Raw genomic sequence first — 27,599 nt, 5'->3', positions numbered from 1 at the left:
TAGGGTGCTTCTCAAAACTTTCATACATGGTAATATTCCGTCACTGTCGGCAACTCAGCAAGCATTGAGGATATTTTCTCTCATTCTTTTCTATGGCCAACTAAGGCTGAATCAAAGAATAAAAAACTATTTAAGATTTGATTTCATTTGAAGTAGATTAGTTTAGATTGGAAGCAGCAATGGTAGATTAGAAGCTTAAAAGTTAGAAAGAAAAGCAGGAATGGTATATAGAACCAGGAAGTTTAGATGATAGACGTTCTATGCTTGAGTTTTAGCAGTTCAATATTATTTCTGTGAACTTTTATAACAGAAATCTGTAAGAATGGCAGCTAACTAAACATGTTTTAGTTACTTTTATCTTTCTGGACTAGAAAACATCTGCCATCCTGTTAGACATAAGAAATAGAATACGATTTTAAGGTTCAAGAGTCGTTCACTAAAAATATGCGTGGTCTAGAGGTACTGAATGCATCACTTTAGCTCTTAGCTCATTGCTACTGGTTTCTCCTCATTTCAAACATGGTGTCGGTTTTGCTGCTGTCTTTTCAATTGTTAAAAAGGTTTTAATGTGGAGACAAATCAAGCTCTTTTTGCTATTTAGTAAAAGTTATAGCTCTACGCTTGAGTTGTCTTCTACTCTGACAACACCTACGATATTAGTTTGTGTTTATGTTCAACTGCGTGTCTATTTCAGTTCGTGTATTCATGACGCAGATAGTGGCAGGAATGAAATATCTTCATCAGCATTCAATATTGCACAGAGATCTATCGTTGACCAACCTGCTTCTAAGTCGTACCATGACAGTGAAGATTGCTGACTTTGGTTTGGCAGCTCATCTAAAGACACCGTCTGAGCAGCATTATACCATGTGTGGCACTCCTAACTATATCTCCCCGTACGTTTAACAATTATCATGATTCCTATCCTAAAACTACCCTAATCTCTGTGCACAATTAGAAAACAGCTGCCGAAATCTTGCTAGAGAAAATCCACAAGCTAAGCATTCAAAGTATATGTTTGGTTAGCCTGTGTTCCAAGCTTCGCATTTTCAGTTAGTCAGTTTAACGTGTAGAGCATAGTCTATCTTTTATATGAGACTAGCTAAGGGGGGTCTTTGGATCCCCTTCATGAACACCAGAGGGGTACTCTTAACAAGATATCAAACAAGTATTCTCACTACAATTGGCTGTTATAAGAATTTGTTTGGCTGTATGCATATCCATGAACTTGGAGTTATTCTCACCATGTTGTTTTAGTAATACGTTATTGACAAGGCAATTATTCGATAGAAAATCAAGGGCGAGTTCAATAGAACAATGTTACCATTTACTAAATGCATTTGTTATAAGGCAAGCGGTTGGTTATCATAGCTGAAAACCATTAACATATTTATAAAGATATCAAGCCATGGCTCATACTGACGCATCACCACACATGTGTGTATCTACTGTGTGCGAACCTTATCTCACTCGGTTTATGTGTACTCGATCAAACCAAAAGTTTCATTGTTCTAAAATTCTGTTGGTATCCGATTGGAATCCGAGAACCTCACATGCACCTCAATGGCGTAAGCACTACATGTAGGAAATTCACAATCTCCGGAATATGTTCATAAGGCAAGTGCACGCTATCACTCAACACGATGATTAGCTGTGCGATTGACCACAATGCTATGACGTCATTTTGCGATGAGCGGCCAATCACTATGTTTCCATGGTTCGCAGTACTTCAATGCAGCCTCCTCCGAAGTCGAGGGGATTGTACATTTACATGCTGCACAGCGGTTTTCAGCAAATTAGCCAGAGAAGAGAAATTGTATAAATAGAATTGCCGGATGGAGACATGGAAACGATCATGGACACCGAACGTCAGAAACGGTCTTTTTATGCTCTTGTCATCATTATACTTTTATTTACAATACACATTCAGAAGGTTTTACAAACCTTAACACAATTTTTACAAAGTAATATATTTTTAATAAGTATTTTTAAGTAATATATTATTTAAATGTTACTTTAGGACTTGCGACCTATTTTTCGAAAAGTGTTGGCATCGATAACAAAGTCTAGGAAAGTAATCACCTTATCATCCTCGTTGGTGCAGACCATAATTAAATTTAGGTGAAAGAAGATCGGAAGAATTAAAACCAACAAGATGAGCGAGATAACTTTTGTACTAGTTTATGGCCCTCGAAGAATCCGTCTCCACATCAAGAAAGCTATGCGCAGCCGCTGCACAATTGCCGTTTCCTTGCTGCGAATTTGCACTGGCTTCGCACTGATCAGTGCGCAGTGATGTCAGTGCGAAAACTCCGTTTTCATGATTCGGAGAGAGCGCAACTCCGAAGTACTACGCATCTTGGAAACAGTGAATGTAATCTTTGCTAGCGATGATGCGATGGACTTTGAATATGTTGAACTTTGACACCGATGATCGCAACTATTAGCATCTTAATAGGCTGTCTGTTGACTGATCCAATTTCAACAGTTGTGAAGATTGGTGTCAATTCATATTCGCAAGCATGGCGAAAAACTACGCTCTCGTTGAATTGCATAATCAGATAATTAAAAGATGACAAAAGGACCCGGGATATTACCAATGCAATTTTGTAATTTCTAATTGGTTGTTGGTTAGCGATCACCTACAGTTAATCACTCTTAGTGTGTACACCTGATCGTCGGTGATGACGTAAAAACAACTAGTCGTTGCAGTCCATCGCACAAATAAATGCTGATTTGAGCGATAATGTCCACGGGCCTTTAACAAGGAGATCAGATTACTCATATGTTATGCTATGCTTATGGTTTCTCTAGCAATTGGTTACTCATCCCGTTACTAAGTTACCACACTCCCAAATAATGTTTCCAATCAGTTAGCATAAAAGGCTGTAGTTGGTCGCCAGCCTATTTATATTTTAATAATAAATTATATAAACCATATATTCCTGTCACAGAATAAGGACTTGTCATAAGGTTTTGTACGAGTACAGTAGACGCTCCTATAACGTATACCTCCTGTAACGTAAATTACAGATAACATAAAAGAATTTTTTGAAGTTTTTGCTTCCTACTACGTAAAAAATTTCATCTAGTGTTAAGTGTCAAGTCGGGCGAGTTTTCAAAATCGATTTGATTGTTAGTTTATTTCGCTGCACTTTCAGACGAAAAAATGCCGAGCGCTTAGCGTACTAATTATTATATATAACTTTCGCGACATTCTTCGACAAATATGTCGACAAAAAGGCGAATAGGATAGTTGCGCAATTGTTCATAAATACAAAGGCGATCGGTAAGTGTAGGTGTTACAGCGTCGGTCTACCAGTCTTATTTTCACGAGTTGGAGTATCGACGAAATTTATCTTTATCCTAGTTTTGACCCCTAGATAGTGATAGATGACGAACAGGTAGAACTGCTATTTATAGTAAAAATTTGTTGTTTTGCCTTATTATAGACGTACAAAATGTTTGTCATTAGCTTTACTTTGCAGAATAGACTTTGCTGTTTAGAAAAATAAGCAAATCGTTTTAAATGAACGTCGGAAATGTGCAGTTCCTATCAACTTGTTGAAATATACCCCAATCATGGTCTATAAAACCAGTAAGATTGATCATAAAAAAAGAAAAGTTCTTGATGCAAACCAATAATACTGCAGTTGTGGTACAGCCCACAAATTAAAAGAGTTGAGTCAAGTTTTTCCTTTTTTGTATAGCCAAAGGAGTGAGTTTGGAAAGATCTTGGAACGGATGAGGCAATTTACATGTATTTTAAAGGTTGACTTGCAACGAAATTCACATTACAGTTATTTGGTATCAAAAGATTCACCGTGTATTACTCTGCTGTGTTGTAAGTGCAAAATATGTGGAAATGTGATTACAAGTTCTTAAAAGCTCAAAAACGAACAGTTAATCGCTGCCATCACGAAAACGCTGTAGGTTGGAATCAATTTATTTCTCTGACATACTCAAACATTGTGGTTATTGGTTTGACACATGATGTTATCACGTGAATTGAAAGGCCAATAAAAGGCTCAATATAAAATGTCTCGTAGCACTAGTTTATGACAAGCACTCCGGGGTTTTGCCGAAAAGCCCATATCAAATATAGATGCTCACCACTTTACAGTTTTGTTTCGGCTTGGTCTAATCGTCTAGTCATAATCTGATCATGTGACCCATACTTCCTGTCAAACAGCGTGAATAGTTTCTGCAGCATTTTTCGACTATCACAGGAGACCAACAGGTTCCTCATGTTTATCAGAGGATGATATGCACACCTTCGAGCTAAGGTTAAAAAATTAAACGAATATTTATGGTAGGTTTTGAGATTACAGTGCTCAAAATGACAGCTTTACAATGGTGATGAAATAGACGTGTGAGGACAATAGTCATGGTTTTATTGAATGCGAAAAGTATATTTGTGAAAATATTTTGACGAATAAGGTTGCATGAAAGTGTAAACTAAAGCTTTTTGAAAGGGATTCTAATCTTCGGCGTTTCCGTGATGGCTGCGATTATCTGTTCGCTTTTGAGCTTTTAAGAGCTTGTAATCACATTTCCACATATTTTGCACCTACAACACAACAGAGTAAGACACGGTGAATCTTTTGATACCAAATAACTGTAATGTGGGTTTTGTTGCGAGCAAACCTTCAATGTTTTTATAATATAAAATCACTACATCGTAAACGTTCCTAAAACGGATTATTTACATTATAAGAGCGTCTACTGTAACAGGATATACCAGACAGTGCCATCCCATATAGAGTTATCTTATCCATGTAACTGCAGTTGTCTCAGCTCTGGCCCGTTTGTATAGTAAAAAATTGTCAGAATTTTGGCCACAAAACAAAGGCGCTTTGATAAGTTTTATGGTTTGTTTGCAGTAAAAAATAAATGAAACATTGCGATCTTTGATTCATCCGAACTATTGTTTTCTTGTTCAGTCAAACTCGAGTTTTTCTCACTATAAAGCATAACTGCCACGAACAGCCTTCGTTGTTTTTTCTTAGGTAAGTCAGACAGGCTGATTCTGATTTTGTACTGAAAATAAAGATTGGTCCACTAACTTTCAAAGTCAGTTTTGTTTTTGAAGGCTTTTTTACTGCGATTCAATATCGGTGTCGCGAACAACACAATCAACACAACAAGCCCCGCCTATAAATTTGTGACGTAGCCTAGCTTTTTAGTGACGGAAGTTGGAGATGTTTAGTCCGATCTCGAATTATAGAGATGGGTGTCTTAAAACCCATTATTCTCTAAATTCAGCCTTTAAAATAATCTGTCTTTTTTGAAAGGTAGATAAGCTATTTAACATTGCTTGTAGCTTGTTAAAGAATGTTTAATAGGCTGAACGCCGAGAAAAATGAGCTCGAAAAGCTCGATTACAAGGATAGCTCGTGATAAAATTGCACTTATTACAAATCCAAAAATTTGTAGCGGTGATAAATTTACAGTAGAGAGCAAGAATTCATATTCAGTAAACTAGACTGAATGCTAGAGGGCTAGACTGCTAGAGGGCTAGACTGCTAGAGGGCTAGACTGCTAGAGGGCTAGACTGCTAGAGGGCTAGACTGCTAGAGGGCTAGACTGCTAGAGGGCTAGACTGCTAGAGGGCTAGACTGCTAGAGGGCTAGACTGCTAAAGGGCTAGACTGCTAGAGGGCTAGACTGCTAGAGGCTAGACTGCTAGAGGGCTAGACTGCTAGAGGGCTAGACTGCTAGAGGGCTAGACTGCTAGAGGGTAGACTGCTAGAGGGCTAGACTGCTAGAGGGCTAGACTGCACTGAGGATTGTTCGACCAACAGACCATAAGCCAATATATAAATAACTAGGTGAATGCACAGCTATTAACCGTTTATACAGACTGTTTATATCACAGCCGATAAAAGACTGCATATATCAGTGCAACTTCAGCAAGAGCGGATAGTACCGACTCTCTACATCACAGCTGATAGCCGATTGTTTATATACCTTTGCAATTCTTTGATCCAAGCTCCGACTTACTTAACAAAATGCGTTATACTTGACATGTGTAGTGCATCACGGATTGTTACTTGCAGTGAAGTGGCACAGAAGGAAGCGCATGGTTTAGAGGCAGACGTTTGGTCTCTAGGCTGCATGTTCTATACATTGCTGGTTGGAAAGCCACCTTTTGATACTCATGCTGTCAAATCAACTATACACAGGGTTATAATAGGGGACTATGAAATTCCACCTGGCATCAGTCGAGAGGCAGCAGACCTAATAGAGGTAAAGCCCGTTCTACTGCTTATCTCTGATCGTAGTTTCTAATGGTTATTTGTCAGCTCATCCATAGCTTTAGTCACAGCTACCCATACATAGCATTGGTTTCAGATACTCATACAAATCCTTAGTTTCAGCTACTCATATATAGCCTTGGTTTTAGCTACTCACCCATTCCTCAAGTTTGCCTGTTCATTTGCACCCTATTGTCATCCGTTAGTTATAATATTTTATAATCTGTTGTTATGTTCAACAGCCCACGTCCTTATTTAGTATTGGGTCACGAGTGTTGGGTGGTTTAGGAGCCCGAGTGTACATTCAGGGGCATGGCTGTACATTCAGGGGCCCGACTGAATTTTAGTAACTTATGCTAGTAACTTTAGGTAGTAACTTAAGCTAGTCTATTTCTTTACTATAATAAGAACCATTTCTAAAACCAGCTTAGTAATCGTTCCACGTTATGATCTCTCACTCAGTCGTGATGTTAAAGCGTGCTAGTATTTTTCCAAGTGCTTCTGGTTTGTGTATTTTAACTGATGTAATGGGTATGAGCACAATTAGTTCACTGTATAGCAATGTAGCCGCATGGCCTAGTGGGTACACTGTTTGCCTGCAGACCCGGAGGTTCCGAGTTCAAGTGCATTGCGAAGCAGATATTTCATTCCAAATACTTTATCACTATGACTGTACACACAGATGGTAAGTGACCGAAAACATACGATGAGATTTATGAATGTCGGGGCGTTGCAGGAGTAATAAAAAAGCAGGTTAAAAACAGTGGCAGATAATAGACCTGCTCTTGGCCATGTTGGCTTTATCAAATTTCAAAACAGTTATTTCAAACAGCTATTCCAATTTTTTCATTTGAATAACTTACTACAATAACAGTTATAAAGCGTCATAGCCAGCGTTATGACATTACGTCAGGACATCACTCAGCATGATCTCTCTCTCAAGCATGCTAGTAGAAATCAATAGTATTGTCGCAAGCGCTTCAAGCATGTGTATTTTAACCGATGTAATGAATATGACTACAACTTTTCCTTTGAAATAGCAATGTAGCCGCTTGACCTAGTGGTTAGAATATCCGCTTGTGATATTGGAGGTTTCAAATTCAAATCCAGGATGAACCAGATTTTTCATGCCTAAAACCTTTTTCCTTTAACTGGACACGTGAATGACAAACGGACCAACGGACACACGACAAACACTGAGATTTATATATATATGTAAATATAGATATATATATATAGATTGAGTAAAATATTTTAATCTCTAACATTGTCTGGAAGTTATGCTTGAAGGTGGCACATCACTCATGTCTCCCATATGCTAGTTCTTACAGCCAAATATTTTTTGGTCAAGCCATATTGATGATTTGTTCATTCTTAAATTATTTTCCGTTCGTTAGGATATGTGAGATCTGTGTGTTTTAATATATACATGTATATGACTAAAATGTATATCATGAGAGGATGACTGCTGGGCATGCTGCGAGCTGTACCTTCTTGCTGCATGCATGTTAACCGAGTCTGCAAGCATGGTAACATATTCTAATTGTCTAATAGTTCTGCCTCGGAGTTGTTGATAAAATATATTTCGCATGTTCAAAAGATTGCTCACGCTTAAAGTATCTTATCTTAAGACAAGGTAAGGCAATTCTAGACCTTGTTTCTCATTGCGTTGAAGTGTCTCCTACAAAAGTTGCCAGCTGACAGGATAAAACTGAATGATGTGCTCAACCATCCGTTCTTCGCCGGTGAGCAGCCCAGAATCACTTATCATCCAACAACTAGTTCGCAGGTAAGCTTTCTATATGTTTTAATCAGTCCAAATTTATTGTGTGCGCACGCCAAATCTACTCGTGAAGTTTGTTCTGCCATAACATTATTTCATGGGCCGTTGGTGCGTATCCGTGTGTAATTGTGATTGAGGAGAGTATACTCGTGATCAGCGCTTTGGGGCCAATAAACATACGCTAGTTTGTTACTTGTTCCAGAAACTCTCACCGGTATATGTGTTTACCGTACTTTTCGGACTATTAGCCGCTACTTTTTTTCTGATGATTTGAGCTATGCAGCTTATATAAGGGTGCGGCTATTCTGTGGCTTTTTCTTTCACCGCTAGGGTGCATTAACCGAAATCTCCGGTTAGTGCGCCTTTAGCGGTGAAAAAAACAACAAAACAATGCCTAATGGTACTGTTCCGTTAAGCTAAGCACTAGGTTAAAAATCATCGGTTAATACGAAACAATGCTGTTAGGCACTGTTCCATTTTAAACAGCAAAGTTGCTGCCGTGTTAAAAAGCACTGTCTTGAGTTCTGCGGCCTATACAAAGGTGCGGCCTATGTATTGTTTTATTGTCGTTTTTGGAAAATAAAGCAGATGCGGCTTATATTGGGGTGCGGTTTATAGTTCGAAAAGTACGGTATATTCATTAGTACAAGTATTGATATTAATAAGGTCAAAGTTTCATATATGTCCAAGTTTGTACTCATGCTTCATGGCTGTTTCCTTCTCATTTGTCTGATCATATACCTTTAAAAATTATAATTTTACTCTGTTTTGCTCATACAGGATTCAACGATGGATAGTGGACGATACACTCTCAATTCGACCTCGAGTAGGCAGTCTCTCGCTTCTTCTGGCCGTCATGGCGACATGTCCTCTGTTAGATCAAACCTTCAGCAGTTGGTGAGCAGCAGCTATCTGCCAACGAACAAGGTCAAGGCTTTTCTTGACACGGTGCAAGAGCGAGACAACTCCAGGTTTGTTGACCTTGTATTTTTCAGGGTCCTTCACACTGTCTGTTTGTTTGCACCGAATCGCTCTTTCATTCTCAGCTACAAGTTTGACATACAGAAAAGCATTTGAGACTATTTTAGAGGTTGACTTGCAACAAAATTCACTCTACAGTTATTTGGTATCAAAAGATTCACCATGCCTTACTCTGTTGTGTTATAGTTGTAAAATTATGGAAATGTGATTATAAGCTCTTAAAATCTCAACAACGCACAGTTAATCGCTGCCATTCTGAAAAAGCCGTAGATTGGAATCCTTTTCCAAAACGGCTCAAATGGGACGCAGTTGAACACGGTGGCTTCTGTTTACAATTTCATGCAACCTCATTCGTCGAAATATTTTCACAAATATACTTCACTCATTCAATAAAACCATGTCAATTGTCCTTACGCGTCTATTTCATCATCATTGTAAAGCTGTCATTTGATCACTAATATCTCAAAACCTACTGCAATAATTCGTTTAATTTTTTAATCTTAACTCGAAGGAGTGCATATCATCCTCTGATAAACATGATGAGCCTGTTGGTCACCTGTGATAGTCGAAAAAAGTTGCGGAAATTGTTCGCCCCATTTGGCCGGAAGTATGGGTCACATGATCAGATTATGACTAGATGATTAGACCAGGCTGAAACGAAACTGTAGAGTAGCGAGCATCTATATTTGATACGGGCTTTCCGGTAGAACCCAAAGTGTTTGTCATAAACTAGAGCTACGAGATGTTTTATATTGAGCCTTTTAGTGGTCTTTAATTTCACGGGATAACAGCATGTGTCAAAACAATAACCACAATGTTTGTGTACGCCATCAAAATAAATTGATTCCAACCTACGACGTTTTCGTGATGGCGGTGATTAACTGTTCGGTTTTGAGCTTTTCAGAGCTTGTAATCACATTTCTACATATTTTGCACTTATAACACAACAGAGTAAGACATGGTGAACCTTTTGATACCAAATAACTGTAATGTGAATTTTGTTGCAAGTCAACCTTTAATAACTTCCGTATGGGTTATCTGTTGATTCTTCATTGGGGAATTTGTTTCTCAATTTTTATTTTTATCTATATGCTTTTGGTTGAAGATAATTCAGCAGTAACAGCGGGAGTTGTTGACTCGCCCTTATATTGATAGCCAGCAGGAACAGGGAGTTGTTTACTCTTTCCCTTGTATTGGTAGTTTAAAAATTTAGTGGAACAGAGGGAGTTGTTGACTCTCCCTTATATTGGTAGCTAGCAGTAACTGAGGGAGTTGTAGCTATGTTAATCGTAAATTGTCATAGCTATCAATGTATGCTTTCATAAACGTAAATTGTAGCTTACATTGGTAGCTATGATAATTTACGATCAACAGAGGAGTTGTTGACTCTTTCTTTTATACATGTAGCTACTCTGCGAATGACTCCGGAGTTGGTGGCAGGTCCATCAATAATCTTTCAACCGTTGCCAGCTGCTTCCAGAATTTTGCAACAAGCCAATCACAGCAGGATATGAGAGAGAACTCCATCGAGCAGAAAAACATTCGTAGGCGAAGATCCTACCACAGCAGCTCCAGTTAGTATTTGTGCATGTACATGTTGCTATGGTAAAATCCAGCTACATGTATGTACATTTATTCAGTTTATTGGTTTAACCTAATGTAACATGATTTTGTTAGTACAGCATACAGAGATTTTGTACCCCTGAATTGATTTAGTCGAAATTTAGTAGGTTTTTGTGGGTTGGATAGCTTCACAGGATATTTTAATTGTTGCCATTTTGCTTGTTATCCTGCAGGTCATTGGTTCATTCCTAAAGACTACTACACTGTATCATAGTATATTGCAAGTAACCCCACACTATATCTTTGACCATCTGTAGTAACATTGTTCATACTATCATAAACCAATCCATATTTACATCAGCGAATAGCCTCTGGCATAGAATTGTCATTTTACAATCCGGTTGTTGGAGCGATGAAATACAAGTCCCACAGTAAATATCATGAAGAGAAATATAGACCTCGCACTCTGCAGCAACCAATCACCATTGCCAAATTGATGCGCAAACTGTCGCGGATTCACAGTGGCATATTAGGAAAGTTTGACAGCTGCAGTATTCCCCGGCATATCTGTGTTACTTCGGTGAAGCCATCGATCTACGGTGCTCAGTCTACGAATAATTTTTGAAAGGGCAATCCCAACGTACTGTGATACAGTGTGTACCAGTCTTTAATTGTGACCATCAAGTGTAGTTTATCTTCTTGATTGGCTCATCTCTGGTTTAAGTTCTTCTATTCATGTCCTCAAATCAATCTCTCTCTTTTACACACGACCTTTTCCCGTAGGAGGTTACGGAGTTCTGCAAGTATCTTAGGCTTTCTCTCCAGCTTTAACTACTAGAAAGCATTTGGTGATCATAGTTAACAGCTGTTGGCAGAGAGCTTGGCTATGAATGACAGATAGCAAGATTATATAAGCTAAATGTAGGATATATTCAACATGGCTGAAACAAAATGGTCCTAAATGTAGGATATATTCAACATGGCTGAAACAAAATGGTCATAAATGTAGGATATATTCAACATGGCTGAAACAAAATGGTCCTAAATGTAGGATATATTCAACATGGCTGAAACAAAATGGTCATAAATGTAGGATATATTCAACATGGCTGAAACAAAATGGTCCTAAATGTAGGATATATTCAACATGGCTGAAACAAAATGGTCCTAAATGTAGGATATATTCAACATGGCTGAAACAAAATGGTCATAAATGTAGGATATATTCAACATGGCTGAAACAAAATGGTCCTAAATGTAGGATATATTCAACATGGCTGAAACAAAATGGTCCTAAATGTTGGATATATTCAACATGGCTGAAACAAAATGGTCATAAATGTAGGATATATTCAACATGGCTGAAACAAAATGGTCCTAAATGTAGGATATATTCAACATGGCTGAAACAAATTGTTTGGCAATCACCACTAGTTGTCTTATCTAGTTATGTGAAATATTATTTGTTATAAACTTGTGCAAAGTGCTGAACAACTTATTTTAGTAAACTGTTAAACAATATTTGTTTTAATCAATCAAAAGTTTATATATATGGTATATGTGATAATATATACCATAATATTTATATATTTATACTATAGATGTCGTATTTACTGTCTCTTGCATGGAAGTGCTCGATATTAAAATAGATCTATGAAAAATTAGATAAAATGAAAGTTTAAGTCATGTTTAAACAGTTTTGCTACCAGTAGTTTCATATCGCAAAGCAATAATTACCAGATGATTATTGTTTTGCAATATGAAAATTTTGGTAATAAAATTGTCATATAATATTATATATATGTATACATTCATACACACATACGTACATATATAGACTAGTGCTGGGCACGAGTACTTCTTGGTCAACGGGTTTAGACCCGCCCCCTTCTGTTCGGGTTTTTCGAGTGTCGGGTAGCTAGTAGTGCTAGGCTCGGGTATTTCTTTGCCTACGGGTTTTTCGGGTATCGGGTTTATTGATATGGATTTTATGTTTAAATTTTCTAAACAGATATATCTTCAAATTTACAAAGCAATTATATTTCTTTTCAATTTATTTATCATTTTTCACAGTTTTTATTGACTGACATTCGTACTCGCAGCGTTAACAGGTGGATTGTTAAACAGTCAAGATAGTCTGGGGCTACAGGGCATTTTCGTGTCAACAGGTGGCAGAAGATAGGGTCTATGGTAGCTTAATACTTAAGCATGTTCTATGTACCTCTGACTTTTTGTAGACTGTGCTCCAAATATCATAAAAAACTTTGCATTATCGGCTTTTTCCGTTAGTAAGGCTTGTTGGCTTAGTAAAACTTGGTTATAATGAATTATGTAATCCATCATAGCTAGCTGTGGTAATCAATTTAAACAGAGTTATTAAATTTTCACTGCTACTTTCAACGCTGATAGCTGTTTCTAACAAGGCGATAGCGGAAACAGACTAAGGATCTATGTGTTATCGGTGATAGCGAACACGCGCCGTATTAAAAATGGCATAGATTTGTTTACGAAGCCGATTTGGCTAATTGCGCAAATAAACTGTGATGTAAGTATTTCTTCTCACCTTTTAATGGCAAATAATCACTGCTTGACTACAATATTTCTAGTAGGCATAGTAAATAAGGTATGATATATTTTATTCTATCTATTAAATTAAAGACTCGTTAAACTCCATTGTCGTGCCTCCTTAGCAAAAATGACGCAGAGATGCCCTGTGGTCCCAGACTAAGAGCGCAGGATGCAATAGACCGAGTTTTTGTTAACACTACCCGACGGATCCGTGTACCAAAACCCGAACTTGAAAGTCAAAACCCAAAGGACCGGAATACCCGAAATCTCTATTACCCGATACTCGAGAGAAGATAAGCCCACGAGTTCAACGAGTATTACTACCTGTGCCCAGCACTATTGTAGACCTCAGTGTTGGTGTTTTCTGTGATTCTTAAAATCACTGTAATCTTAGAATAAAGAATTCGTATCGCAGAAGATTTGATCTCAGATTCTCCCGTTTACAGTCCAATTCTAAGTCCAATCCCTTACCAATTAAGCCACACGAGCTTGTTGGATTAATGGGCGATTAGTGTCATTATATAGGTGCAAATACGCTACCACTCTCCGTTATTAGGCAACGTCATGGAGAGCGGGAGTTCATGGAGTAGCGTAATTTTATGCACGCGTGAGAGCAAGTAGTTAGCTCTTATTAATAAGCTTAATCAAATTATCTATAGGCAATGTGCCAGGCTAATAGCAGCTGGCAGGCAACTACATTACCTCTTATTGTTTCTAAGCTGATTTTTAATACCCATACAACGCCTGGCGTTCCGCTAGTGTATATATGTACGTGTATACATATGGTTTTAATCCTGTCTGTGTTCTTAGCCTTAGTGGTGTATAACCACTATTCCTTCAGCATTCCATGGAACATACAGTATTCTGTTTTACTAGATCTTCATGTTTAGTATCATTCAGAGTTAACTATTGAAACTTGCCTAAACACTCTTTTTATGTGCTCTTTTTACTTCAGAAAACGTCAGCTGTGGTTCTAATACTGTTGCAGCATACGTACCAGGGCAATATAGCTATGCCACGACTAACCTAGAAGATGCAGACAGGCATTCCTTCCTTCCAAAGCAAGAGAGCGAGTATGTAATACTTGAGTTGGGCTAGTTGTAATCACAAATCGCTAAGAGTATGCCAGTGTTGTGTTGATTTTCTTTGTTTTATTTATTATTTAGTACAAATCAGATATTATCTGTAGAATTGGCGCTGATAATTTCATAGACATAGACAATACGTAACATATACATCCACTTACTTAGTAAATGGTGTGTTACATTGATGAATAGGTTGACGGATCTGTTATGTTTTTGCTTGTGTTAATGGTAAAAGCCTGCCAACTGTAAAAAGAAAAATTTAAGTTCGAGAACTGAGTTAAGCGGTGAACCGCTGACCTTCACCTATCCGTGTATATTCTTAGGATTCAACTATTTCGACCTTATTAGTTTTTTCTGCATGGGTAGCGCGTTTTGTCAGAATGTGTATAGTCGTAGTCGAACCGTCTCAAACAATGGTAACTTTGGTGACTTGGCAAAGTTATAGCCTAACAATTTTTATGGCTGTTTTGGAGAGGTCGAGGTGCGACAATAGTTTTTGTTTTTAGCCAAAGATCTGCCATGGGAAGTAGAGAGACAAGCTGGAGCGCAAAAAGTAACTATGAAGAAACCAAGGAGACTAGTATGAATTCAATGCTGTTGAAAGCACATGTAGCTGCTGTCACCGGTGACTCCTGTATTCCTCCTCCCTGTCAGTTTGCAGAGTCAAATCAGTCAGGTGAGCTAGTGAAATCAAATTCAATCATCAGTCATTCACTGTTAGCTATAAATCCAATAAAACATCTCAGTTTTGCCCTATCTCATCGTTCCATTGTTCAGTTAGCACGAATATAAATTAAACTAGCTGTGCTACCCGTCGTTGCCTGGGTAATAAAAAAGTCTTTGGTTAGAAAATTGATTTGTATATAACATATAACAACATTTGCCATTCAAACTTTCAAACTACATATCATAAGAAAAGTGTTTTGTGTAATTGAAATAAATTAAGAGAAAAAAATAAAAACAACTGTAAAGGTTTTTAAACTTTGTCAAACAACTTTTAAACTTCACATCATGAGGAAAATGTTTCATGCAGGTCAAATAAATTAAAAAAGTAAAACGATTTTAAAAAGGTTTAGTAATAGCTAATTTAAATCAGACCTGCTACGATTACAATAAAAGATGATTCAGTAATGATACAATTAATACGAACTGAGAAAACAAAATAAAAATTCTGAACATGTAGAATTAATAATAACTATGTTTGCATAGAAGTGTGTGTGCATAAAGAAAGTTACTGTTCACCAGAAGCTATCCATCATAACTTTGAATACAACGGTACGGAGACAATTTAATTGTCCGCGCAAGAAGAATTGGCATTGACCTCAGATATAGTAATCGAACCATGTGAAAAATATTTCTTAACAGGGGCATCATAACGCGTGGCCGCATCGGTAAAATAATCAGTGTGCGCTATAGCCGGAATGACAGATGCACATACACACATACTTTGAGAAATATATATATCGATTGTCAATTTAATGCAAAGGCTTCCATTAATCTGTCATGAGCGCTGTTTGACAGGCCGTTTTACATTATTTATTTGCTGTTCATGAATATCATTATCAGCTTTTCCAATATATTGTACTAGATTACATGTTGAGAGGATAATATTAGCATATATTAAAAACTCATAAAATTGCAGGTTTCCTTTAAATCAGTGTTATTGTAATATTATTTTTCTACAGGATTTGTCAGAGGTTATTAACCTCTCTCGATCCGTTCATAAACAACAGCGATAACAACAGGGAGATAATAAAAGAGCAGATCTTGATTTCTACAATATGTGTGAGAAATTTCAACTTAAAGTAAATTGATAAGACACATTCTACATTGCGGACTCCGAGTACTGTAGCTCTATATTTCTCACATTTTACATGCCAGCTAAAACCTAGGACCACTGTCGCACAACTGAGCACAACAAAGCTGGATTTGTAGTAGTAGTTTTTAAGGTTGTGTCGAAAAAAAGATTTTGTATGAAAATGTTACTATCTAAAGGTAATTTTGCATAGAAGGAGATTTATTCCAATGCTCTAGTTGTAATAAAATCTTATCACTAAAAACTAGGTTCTGTACAGAGTTATTGACCTCAGTTTTCAGAGACCACACCCATAAGCTTGTGTAGGAGTGGTAAGTGTGTATCCTTTGGCAGTGGAGACACCCATAAGCTTACGTAGGAGTGGTAAGTGTATATTCTTTGGTAGTGGAGACACTCATAAGCTTGTGTAGGAGTGGTAAGTGTGTATTCTGGTAGTGGAGACACCAATAAGCTTATGTAGGAGTGGTAAGTGTGTAGCCTTTGGCAGTGGAGACACCCATAAGCTTACGTAGAAGTGGTAAGTGTGTAGCCTTTGGTAGTGGAGACACCCATAAGCTTGTGTAGGAGTGGTAAGTGTGTAGCCTTTGGCAGTGGAGACACCCATAAGCTTACATAGGAGTGGTAAGTGTGTAGCCTTTGGTAGCGGAGACACCCATAAGCTTGTGTAGGAGTGGTAAGTGTGTAGCCTTTGGCAATGGAGACACCCATAAGCTTGTTTAGGAGTGGTAAGTGTGTATCCTTTGGCAGTGGAGACACCCATAAGCTTACGTAGAAGTGGTAAGTGTATATTCTTTGGTAGTGGAGACACCCATAAGCTTACGTAGAAGTGGTAAGTGTGTAGCCTTTGGCAGTGGAGACACCCATAAGCTTACGTAGGAGTGGTAAGTGTGTAGCCTTTGGTAGTGGAGACACCCATAAGCTGGTGTAGGAGTGGTAAGTGTGTAGCCTTTGGCAGTGGAGACACCCATAAGCTTACGTAGGAGTGGTAAGTGTGTAGCCTTTGGTAGCGGAGACACCCATAAGCTTGTGTAGGAGTGGTAAGTGTGTAGCCTTTGGCAATGGAGACACCCATAAGCTTACGTAGGAGTGGTAAGTGTGTAGCCTTTGGTAGTGGAGACACCCATAAGCTTGTGTAGGAGTGGTAAGTGTATATTCTTTGGTAGTGGAGACACTCATAAGCTTACGTAGAAGTGGTAAGTGTGTAGCCTTTGGTAGCGGAGACACCCATAAGCTTGTGTAGGAGTGGTAAGTGTGTAGCCTTTGGCAGTGGAGACACCCATAAGCTTGTGTAGGAGTGGTAAGTGTGTATCCTTTGGCAGTGGAGACACTCATAAGCTTGTGTAGGAGTGGTAAGTGTGTAGCCTTTGGTAGTGGAGACACCCATAAGCTTGTGTAGGAGTGGTAAGTGTGTAGCCTTTGGCAATGGAGACACCCATAAGCTTACGTAGGAGTGGTAAGTGTGTAGCCTTCGGTAGTGGAGACACCCATAAGCTTGTGTAGCAGTGGTAAGTGTGTATTCTGGTAGTGGAGACAAACTGGCTTATAGAACCGTTTAGATAATACATTGCAAATGAAAACAAATGCGAACATCAATCAATAAAAAAATTATCAACATTAAGTCAATAATTCCTGCTCATGAAACCTAAGTATATTGACTAATTGATTGATTGATTATAATAGTGCATCAGGTTAGGTTACACATATAGATTTGATTAGGTTGTATTCTGCCCATGTCTGGCAAAACACTGTATCTCAAAAATTTTCAATTTTCACTTTTTTACATATTTCACATCTAAATACTGTTCCCTCTCTTGCCCTAAAATATTTTGGCTCAAAAATCATTCATTAGGGTAGCTTCAACCCTGGTGAAACAATGCATCACTGTTGCGTCAAGACGTTATGTCTGACAAAACAATGCATCTTAACGCACTCACTATGATTGTGTTAACTGCTTTCAGTTAGAACTATCATGTTAGGGACTAATAAGATTACCCGTACTGGTTCGATACAAGATTCCACAGACCAATTCTGGTGATGAAGAGATTTTCAGGTGTCAATTTGAAGCTTGTTAGAAACACGCAATACTAATATTTTATGTTTTCCTCTACCACGTCAGCTGGTAAATGTGGCTCGAGTAGTCAACTACACAGCTTCATGAACATGGTATATTCAAATATATCTGTAAACCACAAACGATCTTTGAGTGATACAGCCCAAAGTGGTGTCTCAAAATGTTAGAATGACCGAAAAGGAGTGTTGTGGAGCTTGCTAGATCGTCAACCTACAAACTGTTCAAGTACCTCCAGATCTTGGTATGTGAAGTACAACCTAATTGCCGACAATGGAAGTAAAGTCCAAGTTTGCAAAGCTTTTTTCTTAGCTACTTTCGGTTATCCTACATCCAGCTCTGTCATACAAGAGCTCCCAAAATCAAATCCATACCTGTTGGCCCCAACACCTGACAAGCGAGGCAAGACCACTCCTCACCATGCTTTGACTGATAGCGATGTTGAGCGCATAAAATCACATATACAGTCATACAATCCTTGCATATCGCTCTACCTTCAATCACATGGGGATTATGATTCTATTGTTCATTTTATGGACAATTGTGCTGCGCAAAACAAAAATTGGAATTTAATAACTGCGATGGTAATTCTTATGAATTCTGGAAAGACGCAAGCTGACACAGTCACCTTCAAGTACCTTGAGGCTGGGCACATCTTCATGTCAGCAGAAACAGTGCATGCTGGTGTAGAAAGAGAAATGAAGGCAGTGAAAAATGTATACGACTTTAATGACTTTATAGAGGGTGCGAGCAGGGTTTCGAAAATATCAGTGCTGGTTCCTGTCAATGAAGATTTTCGTTGCTTTGTCGGAGGACAAAGTCAAGTAAAGATTGCCCCCGCCTAGCTGAATGCAGAGTGATTCAGTTTCAAAAGAACAGCTCATCAGTTTGGCTCAAGAAATCGCACGATCGATCTCAGTTTCAAGAGTTGGATTTCTTGAAAAAAAGCACAGTCTAACTGACGAACCACTAATGATGAGAGAGAGGCCAAGTGCATTACTGCTGAGAAGAAAACTGACATTGTTGCAAAACTCTGCCTACTGATGCCAACGAATTGACATAGATTTTGGTCCAACCTTAATGCTTCAGATGTACCCGATCTTATCTCACGGGATGACTAATTGCTGACACACCCTGATCTACATGCATTAGATGATTGTTGAAAACATAGTTTAAAAAAGTGCACAACGTCGCATGACAAACTAGATTTTGTACCACATTGTACGACAAACTGCAGAACAAAAATTGCAAGTTATTTTTGTGTTTTATTATTATTTTTATTACAAGTCATTTCATATTACATCGTAATTGTTGAAAATAAATAGTTGTACATGAATTTGGTCTGTAGTAAGCTGCATCAAACCATTAAATGTAAATATAAAGTGTTGTGTCAGTTATGTTCATCATCTAATAAATAGCTAATTGTCTGGAGAAACACTGCATCAGAGTGATGCATTGTTATGTCAAACAATGGGGATAAAGTACAGCAATTAGTGATTGTCGGGCAAAACACTTTATCATTATCTTTTTGCAAGAAAAGAGTTTGGACAAAATTTTAAAAATTCTCAGTGAGTAGAGTGCACTCTTCTGGATAGAATGGTATATAACTTTACTAGGCTCGAGCAACCGTAGGCCGCGGCTGATGCTAAACACGTTTTGCTCATTTACCGAAAGTTTGCAATTTATCAGATACAGTGTTTTGTCAGACATGGGCAGTATTGGTGTGTCCAGTTAGGTTTATGTTAATATCGACTGTTTCATATTGTTGAATGGATTAATTGTACTCTCTTTGGAAACAAATACAATGCACTGGATTATTGATGCGCATCATGTCAGTCTTATCATACCTAATGACAACTTTTGATTGTAGTTTTGGTGAGCCCATGGTCAGAAAAGTGCATGATTAGTCCTGTTATATCTCGGTTCAATTACACCTGTTACTAATTAGTAGGGACTATCATATGGAAAGTGACACAACAAAGAATTATTGTCGCTAAAAACTATTATCGATACAATCTTTGCTGATCACATTTCACGGCTGCCTGCGCACGAGTAGGTATTTAAAAATGACAAACTCTTTTTTGTGTAATTGTTAAACATGCTTAATTAAAATCTTGTTAATTATATATGATGCTGTCTGAAAATGTTTTAACCTACTCCGATGACGACCATAACAGGTTCTCTAACATATCGCTAGAGAACTAGCAATGCGCAGCCAATGAAAATGTAGATATGTCAGAGAACTTTCTTGTCAGTTGATTTAGACCCCTGAAAATCAAGTTAGTTTATTCCTGGAATACCCGTGAGAATATACTAGCAGAAGTTTGTCTACATCTAGATAAGCTATAATAATTCATGAATAAATACTGCAATGTACATTCTATGCATTTTTCTTGTATGTCCTAACAGTATCAAGCTGCAAATTTCTATCGTCCTGTCTGTCTTTTCAAATTTTAACAATTATTCAATTAACATAATTATGTTTGTACCTTCTGTTAGAAAAACTGCTATCAGACAAAAGATTTAACCCTCTCTGTCAGGCAATAGATTTAACCCTCGCTGTCGGGCAATAGATTTAACCCTGTAGTCAGGCAATAGATTTAACATTCGCTGCCAGGCAATAGGTTTAACCCTGTAGTCAGTTTTAGGCTACTTTTTACCCTTACCTCCAACTTCAACCAAATATGGTTTTGTTTTTCCTTTGTGACAAATGTAGGTTTTGCAATAGGGTTGATTTTTATTGTTTTATTGGAACATTCCTTTTGCTAAAATCTCATACACTGAAAGTTGTTCATATATTAGCTGTTGGTGGTCCAGCAAATATTTGAAGCTATTTTTAAAAAAATATGCTTCGTTGATGAGTGTATATTTGCAATTGTAGTAAGTTATTGCGGGAGCGGAGTACGCAGTTGCATCTTCCATCTCCGCTTCATTTTTTTCTGACGTATGTCCTTGCGTTGTAGCTCTTCACGTTTCTACAAACTTTGTTGAAAGGGATTATTTGTGCATATTTTGTTTCCACATGTTCAATTGTCCGATATAACGAGATTATTTGTCTTATATTTTATGAACACATCGTTGTTGATGAAAGAGCGATCCAATAGAAGCTAAACTTTAATTGTCTATTTAGCTAGGGCAAATATTTGAAAGTTAAAGACCTCACGCTTGTTCACAGACCTAACAAAGGAGCGATATTGATTAGCCGTATAGATGACCAGCGAGCTAATTATTCTATGGTTTAGTCTTGGTCTCATAGGGAGGGCGAAAAATTGAGTAAAATCCGTGAACGCTGGTAGTTTGCTCGCAGGCATCGGTCAGCATGAGGTGTTACTGTCAAATGCATGGGGTTGAAGACTGCTGTATAGGATATCCTCTATCTGGTAATGTCTTATCTATTTCATTTTGGAATTGCGACAGTTTGAATCTACATGTAGCTAGATTTTCTACCGAAAGCGCAGAGGGTTTCTTGAGATTACCAAACAATAATTGCCCCAAAGCCATTTTCATTGAATTCGTAATTACACTGATAATGACAAATAGAGGTTATCAAAGCTTTTGTTAATTGTTTCCTCTTTCATTATCTGATATCCGTAAAATGTAAGTTGGTCTGTAAGGACATTTGAGAGGGAAATTACGATCAACAATTGCATTTTTAAAGAATGCCACTGTTTTTAATACAGCTTGTCCAAAACTATGCTCTGCTCTTTATGAATATCAGGTAGGCGTGTTGCTCTGTATCACTGAATGCTTGAACCATTATAGTACGCGATAACTTTGCTCGAAAACAAGACTGTTTTTGTTTTTCCATAAAATTACCTTTGCTATAAAAAACCAATTGCAACAATTGTAAATCGCTTTTGAATTGAGCTGAACCACCTCATCTGCATGTTGGTTCTGATGTTGTAAGACACTTTTTTTCATATGTAAAATTTCATCGATTGTCACAAAAAAGTTTTTGATTATCGCAAACTTTTCATGCTGGCGATATAAGCTTCTCGCTTATCTTAAAAACAAATCTAATAAAATGTAGAGTATTTGGTTCGATGAAAGTAGTAGAATTTATCCAGTCAGTTTAAAAAGGTTTGAAAAATTTCTTTCTGGCTGCAAAACCTGGCTACACTCATGACGATGGCCACACCTGCTGGCTCATTCCAGGCACAATACTCACAATGTACTCACTCCAGAGTCTCAAAGGTATTCCTCGCTTCACAAATAACTCTCTGATAATAGAGTTTGAGAGGACAATGGCCTGAGCTTGTGCAGACAGAAAGCGTGCCTAGAACAATGACGTCTTTTTGATACTTGTTGCTAATGCGCTTCCATTACCTTGTTGGAGTTGCGCATCTCTCAACAACCTTTTTCTGTAAATTTATCTCATCTGTTTCTGTTCTTTGTAATACAACAGCTGAAGTAAGCCTAACAATGAACGTCGATAGCGTATATGCATCTCTTTATTTATGTTTAGGTTTGTCTGGACTTTCATAGGTTCAACAGCCGGTCTACCCTCGCTGTATCAGAGTTATATAGTGGAAGAGACTTGTCTATGGTTTATAGCCTATTTACATAATGTTGTCACTTTTTGCTTTGATCTAAACTGAGAAAATCATTCGAAGGAATATTCTTTGACTTAAATTCCAATTGAAATGATTTTGGCAAAATTTATTTTTCGTGTAGTAGGCCTATATTGATTAACAACTCCTAGTGGTAGTTGCTTCTAATGAGCAGCTATTGTTAGTTATTTTACATAAAACAAAATTATGCCTTGATTTATGCATTTGTCTATATGGTAGTAATGTGCCAAGACTTGAAAGAGGATGGGGTGATGCTTTGAAAAACTAAGAATTTCCACATTTTCAGGTATTTGTTTAGGCTGGCTAAGTGTTGAGTTGAACCAATTTCAGCTTTTACGCAATAAATTTATTTATCATCAGGCTGTCCTACCCTCGTCTAGGAATTATAATAATACCTGAATTGACTGAGTCCACAATTAGGTTACTAGTATTGCATTATTAAAGTTTAAAGATTTACTTTTTTTCTTTTCTTCACGTAATTGATTCAAAATATAAAATTTTTGTGGATAGCTGCAAAAGTTCATTAGAAACTTTATAATAAACATAATATATGACACCATTCCCTATTTTCAATTGACCGATTATTATCATACATGCTTTCACTTTGCATTTAATTCCGTGCAGTTGTGAAATGTAAAACACTCGGGCTTTGACCCAGACAGTCTCTACCATTGAACTAAGGGCGTGTTTCTAGAGATCTAGATATGTAAAGTATTATTGGGTTTAAACTTGTGCTGAACAACTTGTTTTAATAAACTGTTACAATTGTTAAAATATTTGTTTTAATCAATCGAAAATTGGTATGTATATATATATATATATATATGTATTATTTTATTGGTAATCATTTAATTTCAAACAAGAATGTTTTCCAAATTAGGCCATCTAGGAATCGTAAAACAAAAAGGACAATTTCTGTACAATTGTGGTACAAACAGGAAGCTGATGCATGGAAATAAATTGTTGCTGATGTGCTATGAAGTTATCCTCTCTCTGTACCAATGAGAGTATGACACTGGCTAGCTGATTGCTCGTCTTGTAGTATTCATGCCTGTGACATATATTTACCAATTTGTCACTGAGGCAACGTTCTTAACTCCATCTCTTTAATTCATAACTGTGACAGAAATTCATGATGGACATTTATGATAGACATCTTTTGTATACACTAGCTGTGCCACCCGGCGTTGCCCGGGTAGTAGAAAAGTCTTTGAACAGAAAGTTGATTTGTGTTTAACATATAACAACATTTGCCATTCTAACTTTAAAACTACATATCATGAGAAGTTTTTTGTCTTATAAACAATTAGAAGTAGTGAGAGCTGCTCGTTATTCGCCAGTTTAATAATGTGAGCAAACAGCTTCTCGTGACGTTATGCTATGACCCGTGTCATACGCAAAGCAGTTAGGCACCTGCTCTCGCATAAAGACTTATATTGGCAAGCTAGCAATTTGATTTCTGTAGTCCAGTGGGTAAGGCGTCAGACTGGTGAACGGGAGGGTCCGAGATTGAATCTTCTTCGGTACAGAATATTTAATCCAATATTTTAAGATCTATAGCCGGACAATCAATCCCACAAATCTACATACGACAAACTTTGAGAAATATATATATAGATTAAATCTGCAGTTGTATAATATTAATACACCTTGTTTGTATAATAACAAGGCAGTAAATGTGTTATTAGCATTTCATGGTTGTCAACCTTCACTGAAATGAAGGCAACTTAGAATGTGAAATAGTATGTAAACCAGATGAATTATTTTTGAGGAAACTCCCCATTGGCTAATTTTACTAGCAATTTATTTTCTAGCAAGGTACCCTTTATCATTTCAGTTTGTTTGCCGATGTCTTCAGAAGTATATTGGTCTATATTGAATCTGCACTGTTCCAATTTCTTGTATATAATCCGTTGGGGCTCCCAACTGATTATAAAACCTTTGTGCATTTGGCAGAAGGTGTGCAGAAGGTGACAAGATGAATCGGGAGCAAATGTTTCAAGGGTGCAATAGAGTTGCTATCCATGTTGAGATATTTTGAAGTATTTGGTTATGCTATGCTGTTTTTAGGAGAAGTCGCAGCATCATTTTCTTCTCTACACTCCTACTAAATCTTTGTTAGCGGTAGGGAGATTTACTCGTGTAATCGTTCTTGTCACGAATGAGCTAATCGGTAATGTTGTTTTAGCTGTTTGCTGTCATGATGTAGACAAATACTTAGTTTCAATAACAACATTGCAAATCTTCAAACAAAAGATTTTTAAGTACCAGTTAAAACTCTCCATTTATCAATATTTCAACTGATCACTACTGAAACGTTACGTTAAGGCTACAAAATAGTTGGAGCGGGCATTTAGTTTTGTCTCGCGTATGAAAAAATCACAATGCTAGCATATGAGATCAGCAAATAGATAAATAATTAAATATGAAATTTATTATCACTGGTCAATGCTGTTCAAAGCAAATTAGATGATGGGACAAAAATAAAATAAATAATAGTATGACTATCGGAAGAAAAAACTCTTATTGCATAACTCTGATCTATAATGTAAAATGGCAGAGTGTTGGTGTCTGGTGTAAGGCGTAGTAGATTGTCTGGGGAACTAGGAATGTAATAGATGGTCAGGCGGGTTGGAGATGCGATCTCAGTATTTTAGACAGCAAATATATAAAAACACAGTTTATCAGCATTAAAGGCATTTATACGCTGATTGTGACTGTCCATATCAGGTTGCATAACCCTAAAACAATTTTTAAAAGCGTTCTAATTTTCCTTTGTCAGGCTTCGATACAACGGTTATCAAGGTAATGCAAGGTAGTCCTGCGAATCAAGTATGAATAAATATCTGATCAGTTGATGGAGTTTACTTCAATGCAATGCTTCAATCATTCAATTCCTTCGCTAAAGTCATTACTTTAGTGAAGGCCAAATAATGACTTTACAAGTAGAAAAACTTCAAGCATAGAATATTGCAGATTTTTATTAAAATATCAAATTGCATGTCACGCTACTGGAAGCTTAAGTCGTGTATATAATGACTCGCTAAGTAAATTTATTTTGCATTTGCTCTGTGAGACTTTGTTTTACCTTCAAATATTGTAAAGTCAGACTACATGTTCATTAGCAACACACCTAACCTTTTTAATACCGTCATACATAACGGCTTCAACAAGACTTACTCGCTCAAAACAACACCAACCATAGATTCCTGGCTGGGCCATGAATTCAAAAGATATTGGAAGACGTGAGCCTCTTATTTATTTTTGCAAGCTGTAGGAAGGAAGTGGAACTATGCCAGTTATAAATTTTAGGCATTAGTGGCCGATATTCACTGCTCTTTTATAATAACGCTCGCTCGTTGATATTTGAACCATATTTTTTAGTTACCACCAATTAATTCTTTTGATTGTGATTACAAGGAAAAATGGCACCATTCATTGACATAAGTGCGTTTTAAATTAAACATCACCAGACAGCACTTCCCTATTCTCACAAGGGGAGCAAGATGGCGGCTCACTTTAGGGACTATCATTTTGAAGTAGGAGTTAAGTCGAGCAACACTCCAAATAGTTCTCTGCTTAAAGACGGTTGTGGCAGCATTACAATTGTGGCAGCATTACAATTGTGGCAGCTTTACAATGGCTTTACTATGAATCATACACAATTCTTTTTATTCATATGACCCTTTCAGCCCAGACAGGATGTAGCAAAGGGGTTGAACATATAGGAGAATACACAAACCTAAGCATAGATCGATCACAGAAGTTATTAAGAATGTATATGGCTATCAAGTGTTTTAGCTAGGCTAAATTTACTAGAAAACTATGCTGCTGCATTGCAAAAAAACAAAAGGGAAACCTATTGAAACGCTAGAATTGAGTGAACCTTAGCTTTAACAAAGTAATGGATCAAATAGCAACTTTCTATATAACTATGTAATGAAGATAACCAAATGTCAAGGTCACTGACATGGCAATAGCATCATTTTGATGAGAATACTTACATAGGTAGCTGTATCATGAGTTGGGTTCATAAAATGTAGGATGAAATTTTCTATTACAACTCCTCTCTGGTTCAGGCGTTAAAGTAGAGGTAATTGGCAGAGAGAAGTTGGATTGTAGTCTCAAGCTTTGGCCAAGCATTATTCAAAACATTTAATAAAATATCATCACGTTTTTATGTTATTTTTACTAGTTAATTACAATAAGTAGAGTAAAAATTCATTATTGTATAACTTTTTCTAAAATAGTTACCCTAGGACACTTATGTATTCGCCTCATCTAACTTTCGCGTTTTCGCGGAGTCATTCTCTCGCGAAAATTTCATGAGCGAAACTAAACTATTATAATGAATGAGCGAAAACGCGGAATTAAATAGCTTTGTTCATTGATAGTCCAAGAAACAAGTGGCAGCAAGCGATCAAATTGCATTATCGATCTTGGCCACACAATTCTACCTGCAGTTTACAATTACAAACTAGTCCCAAATTGAAAAAAAATTCTTACCGGTGAACCGAACCTGAGGAATCTAATTATGTTTGTTCCACTGCATTTATTTTCACATCACTATATCTTCGCACTCATCAAAGCTGCGAAATTAAGTTGCATCGAAATTTTACTCTGTATGCAACTCACGAAACTAAATACTAGCGAAATATAAGTGTCATAGGGTAACACCCTTATGTCACCGGTCCGGAAGTTACTAGGTATACTATTTCCAACAGGCATTCTATGCGTTTAGCTTCATATCTGGTCAAGATGTTGAAGAGCAATGTCATGTTTCTTGTCGAAAAAGGCATAACCAGAGAACTGTAACAATATATAGTATGATATGATTATCCTTGTATGTGTGCTTACGATAAACTATTAAATATACCAAGTATAATTTGGGCTATAGTGGCTGGGATG

The 27,599-nt window shown here is 37.2% G+C and overlaps 1 protein-coding gene across 2 annotated transcripts in view; it reads left to right on the top strand.

Annotated features, from left to right (window-relative positions):
• Positions 1 to 27,599, top strand: part of LOC137405671 (serine/threonine-protein kinase PLK4-like) — a 45,260-nt gene that overhangs the window by 3,241 nt on the left and 14,420 nt on the right. For both annotated transcript variants that reach the window (XR_010979792.1, XM_068092010.1), the window contains exons 4-10: positions 695 to 896; positions 6,059 to 6,248; positions 7,932 to 8,045; positions 8,820 to 9,010; positions 10,428 to 10,594; positions 14,140 to 14,224; positions 14,743 to 14,912. Coding sequence is in view for 1 of the 2 variants with exons in the window: in XM_068092010.1 (XP_067948111.1) it covers positions 695 to 896; positions 6,059 to 6,248; positions 7,932 to 8,045; positions 8,820 to 9,010; positions 10,428 to 10,594; positions 14,140 to 14,224; positions 14,743 to 14,912 (1,119 nt within the window). In the remaining variant the exon portion in view is untranslated. The remainder of the gene's footprint in view (positions 1 to 694; positions 897 to 6,058; positions 6,249 to 7,931; positions 8,046 to 8,819; positions 9,011 to 10,427; positions 10,595 to 14,139; positions 14,225 to 14,742; positions 14,913 to 27,599) is intronic.

Source organism: Watersipora subatra, chromosome 10, assembly GCF_963576615.1.
Source record: "Watersipora subatra chromosome 10, tzWatSuba1.1, whole genome shotgun sequence".
Classification (NCBI taxonomy): Eukaryota; Metazoa; Bryozoa; class Gymnolaemata; order Cheilostomatida; family Watersiporidae; genus Watersipora; species Watersipora subatra.
This window is presented reverse-complemented; position numbering and strand designations above follow the sequence as displayed.